The 8,619-nt window shown below is 42.1% G+C and overlaps 1 protein-coding gene across 7 annotated transcripts in view; it reads right to left on the bottom strand.

The window, feature by feature from the left end:
• Positions 1-1,290: 1,290 nt before the first annotated feature.
• Positions 1,291-8,619, bottom strand: part of LOC118972139 (fibrous sheath-interacting protein 2-like) — a 53,048-nt gene continuing 45,719 nt past the window's right edge. For 5 of the 7 annotated variants that reach the window (XR_012127276.1, XR_012127275.1, XR_012127274.1 and 2 more), the window contains one exon: positions 3,257-6,193. Coding sequence is in view for 3 of the 7 variants with exons in the window: in XM_073227426.1 (XP_073083527.1) it covers positions 6,051-6,193 (143 nt within the window). In the remaining 4 variants the exon portion in view is untranslated. Of the gene's footprint in view, positions 1,445-3,256; positions 6,194-8,619 lie in introns of those variants that run through there. The other 2 variants (XM_073227428.1, XM_073227427.1) reach the window with 2 other exon arrangements.

Genomic DNA, 8,619 nt, shown 5'->3' with positions numbered 1-8,619 from the left:
GGACCTTTGGATTGATTCTACTTTTTGGCTAGCCAGTTCCCTCTCCATTTTCCAGATGTATCAGGCCACTCCTGGGCTTAGTCTCCTGTTAACGTGGTTTCTCTTAATGATGGGAACACTTTGTCAGCTCCATTGCATATCTGTCTGGTCTGCTTGGCAGTTCTTTCTCATACTGAGAATCTATTTTACCGGTCAGTCCCTTATGAGTTTGGTAGTAAGTGGTTTATAGAACCTTATTACCACTTCTGAATTATTAAAATTATTTATCTAACCCTGTAAACTAGAGCTTTAATAGCACACTCAGTTTACCTGTGTTAGTTTGGGTCCTAGATTACATTTGCAAGAGAGTTTTTGAGGGAAAATACCTTGAAGGAAAGTGGGGAGGCAGCTGGAGGAGTCTGGGAAAGCTGTAAGACTATGATACAGGTCTAACCTCTGGAAAAAAAGAGGGTAGGAAAGGAAGGTTGGATAGGAAAATTCTTAGACTGCTGTGGAGTTCTAAGAACATTTTTTGCAAGACTAGTGGTGGGTCCTTGAGCCAAAGTTACCTGTCAGATGACTCCCACTAGACCTGCCTTGGTAAGCAGGAGTCCTTACTATTGGGCCTCCATCTGACATTGTGGCCACTTTGCTTATGTGTGCATTCTGCCAGTTGTGGTGGCCACTGATGAAGGCCTGTACACATGGGGAGTCATTTTGTCTGCTTGGTGGTTTAGGGCCTCTGCCAGCTCCTTAGAGTGGGCCATCAGTATCTAGTTGAGGGAGCAGCCTCTACAGCATCTTCCAGCACAGGGGAAGTGCTAGCTCTTACTAGGGAAGAGTAGTGCCCTCTGCAGACTGAGGGCTGGGTGAGGGTGTGCAGAGCCAGTACCCTCATAGGTGTCTGCCAGATGTTCCCCATCCCATGTTTCAGGGACCCAGGATTTTCCAACCACATGAAGTCATGTGGCCCTATCTTCAGCAGTACAGAGCTGCCATGTATTAAATATCAACTATTTAATCTCCATGGAGTGCTACAGCTCTGGCATGTCCTCTCTTTGTTGCTCAGCTGTGTCCATTCCCTTCTTTGTAAGCAACATGGAAGCCCTCTGGCTCTCACACTTAGTGCTTAGCTACTTATTAATAGTCATCCTTTTGTCATTACCCTGCTGCAGGGCATCAGTACAACTTAACAATGTCCTCTGTCTTTGTAGGTGTTATTTCTCCTGTATTTTTCAAGTCTGAATCACTCTGTCTGTAAGGCCATTCTCCCAGTTTTCTGAGGTTACCGCCGGAGGAATCTAGCAGACTGCCAGCTGCTGCCTGGGACTCTCCAGGCCCCACACCTCCCTCAGGACAGCATCAGTTTTGCCTCCCAGGCAATGACTGCAGCGCTCTCAGAGCCCGATCTTATAGCCTGTTTTCTTGAATGACCATTGGCACCATTTATGGTGGTTTGGATTCTCTGAAAAGCAGACGCCAAAATGGGATCAGACATAAGAGATTTATTAGAGAAGATGCCTATGAGGGAAAATGGGGAGGGAGCCCGAGCAGTTAAGGAGAGCTGCCGGACAGACTAGATGTAGGTCAACCCTGTGGGGGAGAGAGGGAGGAAAGGTGGGTAGGCAAAGTCTTAGACTATGAGGTGTAGTTCGGAGAACATTTTGGCAAAGGAAACATGTCTGTTAGGAGAGGCAGTTCACCATGGGTTCTGAGTTTCTCTGTCCATTCTTGGTGAGGGCCTTTAGAGGCATATCTGTCTCCTGATGCTAGGCTGTTCCTATAGGGCAAGGTGACCAGTGTGACTATCATTTTGCTGCTTGCTTCCCAGGGGAAAAAAATCATGGGTCCTTGATCCTGCTCCTCAGCTGTGGTGTGACCCACTGTGTGGGTAGCATCTGTCTGAGCCCATTGCATTGCCCTGTGGGACTTGGAGCAGGGAGGCTAGCAAAACTATCCTGATTCTCATGCTGTTGGCTGTGTTGTAAAAAAACTTCTAATCTATTAAGTCTCACTGTACTTTCTATATCTGTGTAGTAGTATCAGGTCTACTCCTTGCTATCCTTTGTGAGGTTGGAGTTCTTCCCTGAAGGCATCCCTGACCCCAGTCCCTTGTTAGGAGAGTCCTGTGTCTCACGGGAATGGCTTGTCTTCCTGTCTCTGCCACACTCAGTCATTGGCTGAGAGAAGCCCATGGCAGATTTGGCCCTGGTGCAGGTGCAGTGATAGTGGGTGTCATTGGCAGCAGCACTGCATTTCAGAGCTCAGCAGCTGTGGCCATTGGTCACTTAAGCCCTCTACAGTCAGAGACCATAAAGGCACACATACACCCTGTACTAGGCCAAGCCTGAAACGACGAGCTAGCCATTGGTTTTAGTTGCTCTTTGGGAACAGTGAACATTTAAATATTTACTTGTTCTTTTCATGGGTTCACTTCACAGAAGACAGCTGGAATTCATTGGTGAACAAAGTCCCAGTGGCCTCAGAGCTAATAGCCACATTGAATGAAGTGCTCATTAAGAATGTTTTTTAGTTTTTGACATATCTACATTTCTTTCACAGGGCCTAATTAACACCGTAGTCGGGGTTGCTGTCTTTCTTTTTGCTTCCACTAACTTACTGGGGCATGTACTTAACCAAGTGTCTGTCTTGGCAGTTTATGGACTCACTAAGTCCTAAATTGGAAATAATCCTTATCTGGTACAGGACATCCCTTTTGTAAACATGTTTTGAAGCTCTTTGAAAGGAACAACCTGGTCATTGTCCAAATGGTATTCAAGTGAAGTATAAAATGCTCTGCACTGCACTGTTAGGACCAAAGGAAAAAGCTAAATGTTTCGTGATATCTTTTATTTTATCTGATAATGTAAATTTAGAAGACATAATTTGGGATGTGATTATTTGCACTAGGACAGTTAACCTAGTGTTCTTGCTTTACTAAATAAGTGGCCCCTGATTTCTGCAGGTGCGTCAGCAAACTGCATCATAAAATAGATTAAGAACAGGTCATATTTTTCAGTAGGAAGTAACAATTACATTTCTGATAATCATTTGGTATTCTGTAAATTAAGTATGACCAATAGTATGTCATCAAAGATACACTGGTCCCTAGATGAATCATTAAAAATAACTGAAATTATGTGCCAGGTCCTATATAGGGGCAAAGCCATATGGCACATGGTCATTAAAATATTCTAAAGTGTATGCTTGTGACACATACATATTGTGATTATATGTTGAATGTGATGATATATTCATATGAATGCTGCTGTGATTATTGAATTTAAGGCCAACATATTCTCTATAATCAGTCAAAAATTTGGTAACCTTTTGCCACCTTAGAATTTAGAAGAATACTTTGGGGGTGACTGAAGATGACCTAGCCTCTCTAAAGAAGATGTTTAAAAAAGTCTGAATGAATGCTTTCCTTTTTCCCATGCCTCATAAGAAGCTAAGGCATTTGATACTATTCCATTCACCTTAGGTTAGGGTTAGAAATAGCTTTAAGAAGTGATGTTGGTGATGATTATGAGATGTTGCTTCAAGGAAAGGCATTTATTAGTAAGCAGCGAACAACAGCAACAAAATCTTCATGATTATTCATTTAAATCTCTTTGGATTTTTATTAGTATACCATATGATTGCTAAATCACAAAGTGTACTTTTCGGTTATCAGAGAACATGTCATATTTTATGAACTGATTTTATTTATTTCATATGTGCATTTCTGTGTGTTTATATGGTCACTATCTTTGTCATTTTCAGTAGCTGTGTAGTGTTCTTTCCTGTTACTACACTACACCAGTCCCTCACGTGGATTGTTTTAAGTTTTCATCACAATTAGTAATAGTACTGCTACGAATATTTTTATACAGAGGCTTTAAAAATGTTTTTCCTTTTGTATTATTCCCTTGTACCACATTCTCCAAAGGAGCTACCAGGTCCAAAAGCACAGCTAGAACCATAGCTTGTCTATTGTTAGATTGCTTTTTAGAAAGATCAAATTTATGGAATGATCAGCAATGTAGAGTTCAAATGTAATTCTTTTCCTACATTCTGGACTTTTCCTACATACTGACTTTTATCATTTATTCCTTTTCCTCTCTGAAAGGTACATTGTGATACCTTCACGTTATTCTAATTTGCATTTTCTTTCATTGAAAGTGAGGCCATGCATTTTTGCTTTTCGTGCTTTCATCTACTTCTTTATATTAAATGGTGGACTGTAGATACTAGCTCATATAGTTTTGGTGTATTTTGGTCAGCAGGCTTTTAACAGCTATGGTAGGTACCTTTCCTCCAGTTCTGGTGCTTACCTTTTGGTATTTAGTTCCTTAGACAAAAAGCATTTTTAAAAATGAGGACTGACTTTATTTGGAGCTACAAATGCAGTCATAGAAACAGACCAAAGCAGCAGCACTAGGAAATAACTGTCAAGTAACGTGCTTGCATTCTCACTCTCTCTTCCATTCTCACCTCTCTTCCTGTTCTCTGCCTTTTTGAGGGAGGATATTCAATTAGACTTTTTCTAAAGTCATATGTTAATACACTTGTTATCCATAGAGTATCTCAGGAAGGGTATGTACTCGATCTGGTGGTAAAAGCGATTGCTTCTGGAGAGGAGAACCAGGTAGCAGCTGGGAGAAAAGAGGGAAAGGGGCTTACTTTTCACTGTATCTTTTGTATTTTTGAATTTTGAACTGGATTTATATTACCTAATAAAAACAAATTAAAGCCATATGTAAGTTCGGGGTTTGTCGTTATTGTGAACCTTTAAAAAACAACTTTAAAATGCTGCTGCATGTGATGAACTCAGTATGTAAGGGTAGGAGTGAGTGGATGAAGGCAGCCAAATTTGGGTGTGGGTGGAATTTGGGCAGAACTGCGTGCCAGTCTATCTGCTAAAGTTCAGTTAACATAACATTTATAGACTGTAGGTACAGCATAAAGGAAATACACTTGCCCAGAAATATTTCCCCAGGGAGTGTTGGATAAAGCTGGGAACTTCCTTTGACCTAACTTCTTGGATCAAGCTGGGCTATTAAAATGACTGGTTGAGTGATCTGTTTACTGAGTAGAGGGAGGTCAAAATGGTGGTTTCAGTACCAGAGTGGTGTTTCTGTCCCATATAAGCAGTTTCTAGCCAAGTACTGTGTAGCCATCTGGCAGGTATAAGAGTACAGGTTTGACTGGGAAGCATGAGCTCCCCTGGGCCACATTGATGGTTCATGTCTCTGGAAGTGGCCAAGAGGATGCCGCTTCTCGGCACTTTCTAGGTTTTGGGGATAGACTTTGGAAATTAACTTTCAGACAACCCCTCAACCATATCTGAACTGACCAGTACCCATGAGGCCATGTACTAACTAGACTTGCACTTGTCAATAAGGGAGCCATTAGCCCCATGTGGCTATTTATAAATCAAAACAAAATATATAGTTTCTCAATCTCACCAGTCACCCACGTTGAGCTACTGGCTACTGTACTGGACTGAGCATATATCGACTTTCCATCACTGCAGGAGGTCCTACCAGGCAGTGCTGAACTAGACAGTTCAGGCATGGCATCAGTGTAGGCGGCTGTTGTGACCCAAGGTAAAAGCCTTCCTGGTGCGTTCTAGGCCAGTACCTAGTCCTACCTGTCCTTTGAGGACTGCCTGAATTCAGTTCCTTCAGGAAAGTTATCCTAACCACTCCAGCACACAGTGATTACTCCCTTTTTTGAACCCCTACAGCACCCAGAATACGTGAAGACTAACTATCTTACTGGTGTCATGCTTATATTTCTAAGTTAGTCTTCCCAGCAAGGCTGTGGGGCCCTCAAGAGTAGAGCTTAGATCTTACGCTGCCTGGTACATGCATCGATACATGAGGCACAGCCCCTCTTCTCATACCAGAATGTCTTTCAGAAGCATTTATCAAACCCTCCTTTTCTCCAGCTGCCTTTTTGAACTTTCTTTGTCCCTGTTTTCAGTACTTATAAGAATAAGCATGGCATATCACAATGTCATGCTCCAAAACCATTAATTTTTTTGAGGAAGATCAGCATACTTATTGATGCCAGGTGTAGGAACCTTAGCTTCTGTCCAGGTGAGGGGGTGAGGGTGAGGAAGATTTGGGAACACTGGCATTAAATCTTGAAAACACTTTAGACAGACCTGGTGATACCTTCCTCATCATTTCAGATCCCTGTTTGGAAGTACTGGGTTTATCAACATCTGTGAACAAACCAAAAGATTGATATGATCATTTACTGGGCTTTCCAATTGAGGCTGTCAGGCTAGGCCATTGATAACTTAGGATTCAGAAAGAAGCATTTTGGTTTTTAAAGTACTTCCACAAAGAATCTGTATTTGTACTGACACCCCTGGGAAGGAAGCATGAGAAATTCAGTGAAGTGAGATGCTTCATCTTAAGATCACATGGTAGGAAGTGACCTACTGGCCATTGGCACTAGGGCCCATACTTTCAGATGCACAGACCAGCTCTGTACTCCCTGCACCCTGAAGCTTCTGGAGCCAACTCAGCAGTTCCTGCTTCCCTCAGACCAGTGGATAACTGTTCAGAAGAGCCTGATGAGGTACATGAACAGATAACTTTTAGCTGTCAACAGTGGCATGTCCATTTCAGAATGTCCAGGTAAAAGCAACAGTGCATTAGAAAGGGCTATCATTTCTGTCTCACTCTGGGTAAATTTTCAGTTGACTGACCCCAAGTGATCTGTTTTTTCTGTAGGCTATAAAGGACTGTGAAGCCAGTAAGAATGTCCATTTGGACCTGTTTTCCTGCACCATTTGTGTGCAAAGGGCTCTTAAAGCATATCATAGTTTATGTTAACAAAATGACTATTGCATCTGTAAGGACAGAAATGAGCATTTATCTCTTGAGTTGATGCATCATGACGGGATCTTATGAAAAGGCACAGGGCAATAAAGCACATACTTTCTTTTTTCCAGCAAAATGCCAATTTCTCCTATACCTCATGCAGTTACCTAGTTTTTATCTTCTTCAGAAATACAACCTTGGGAACCTCAAGAATCTGTGATTAAAACTAAGGTAGTAGACAGAAAATCACCCCCAAATAAAGGAGGAAAACTTTAGTTTCTCAAATTAACAAAGCAGTACTGGAATATACTGGTACTTAAAAAAAAAAAAAAAAGAACAACCTATAAGTTAATAAGGAAAAGGCCAAAATCTGCAGAGGCAAACACAGAGGCTCAAATGGAGAGATCAACAGTCTGAAAAAGCAAGACAAAGACATTTTGTTACAGGATTGAGGCAAGTGTTACAAGGCCATATAATGAAAATCTCACTGGAGTGGTAAAATGAAGTTGTTTTTGCAATTTGAGGATCTTGTTAAAAATGCAGATGCCTGGACACCATTTCCCAGAGATACTGACCGGGTAGGTCTGGGGAGGGACCAGAAAGAATTCTGCATTTTTAAGCATCCTGGGTGATCCTGATGCAAGTCGTCCCTGAATGACACTTCGAGACACTGCCCCTAACTTGCAGTCATTAGTAGATTCGGCATATCGTGCAAGATTGACACTGGCTAGAATAACAGCACATATGAAGCTCATTCCTGGGAGCACAATGAACCCTTTGGCTAATAATTCCCACTCCTTTCAAGCAAGATGCCGAAAAGAAAAATCAAGCAGTGAGCATGGCATTCACGGTACACTGGAAGTAGGAGTTAGATATGGCAAAATGAAGCCAGCTTGGTGAGACCAACTCTCTTTCCAGATACTCTGATGCTGCTTTGATCAACGTGTGGGCAGCTCAGTGGGACTCACCTATTTGGCACTGGTCACTGCGAAGAGACAGACATGCCTGGGGTGTTTAGGCCAAAGTGAATGGGCAACAAAGTGCTATAGAATGAGACCTTACATCATGAACTGATTGAAATTCCCAATAAAGCTCTATTTTAAAAAAATACTCTACAAGCTGTCATGGGCATATGTTGTTCCAGAAGTCCCCTTTTTCTTGTGGGCTTTCATAAATGGGCATCATTGTAATTTCTTGTAGGGTCTCTTTTGTGGGACTTTTTGAGCATCTTAGCACAAGTTTGGACACTTGTGCATTTCTTCCTCCAAAAACTTATCAGAGCAAAAATATGTTACCTGAATTTATAACTTCTGGCCAGTGAGTTCCTGTAATGTGCAGAATGTAAGGATTGGGAGGTGTCCCTGTCAAACTGAAGGTACAGAAGAATGTGATTTTACTGTTCTATTGGACATGCAGTTGAAAACCTAGATGGGATCCTCTGTGCTTGCCACTGGACTTTGCAGGCTGTCCTTGGTAACCTCCCAATTTTGAGATGCAGTGGCAACTAGGTATAGCACCCACTTGCTGACAAGAAGAAAGAATGTGGGATGGAAGCCACAAGATCTATGAGGCTTGAGCCCTGGCTGTGCTACTTGCTGGCTGTGCAACCTGAAGCTGATCATTTGCCTCCATTTTCTCATCTGTAAAATAGGACTTTAAGACTTGCAGAGGGAGCACAATGTAGAAAGCCATTTCTCTTCAGTGACTCTGTTTCCTTGACAGTGTAATGGAGATGATGCTTCACAGGGTGGATGTGAGAGCATCACTTAGCTGAATGCTTGGTACATAGCCTAATGATGTTGCTTCCAGTATCTGTAAC

Source organism: Manis javanica, chromosome X (genome assembly GCF_040802235.1).
Source record: "Manis javanica isolate MJ-LG chromosome X, MJ_LKY, whole genome shotgun sequence".
NCBI classification, from domain to species: domain Eukaryota; kingdom Metazoa; phylum Chordata; class Mammalia; order Pholidota; family Manidae; genus Manis; species Manis javanica.
The sequence above is the reverse complement of the archived record's forward strand: the minus strand, read 5'-3'. Positions and strand labels throughout refer to the sequence as shown.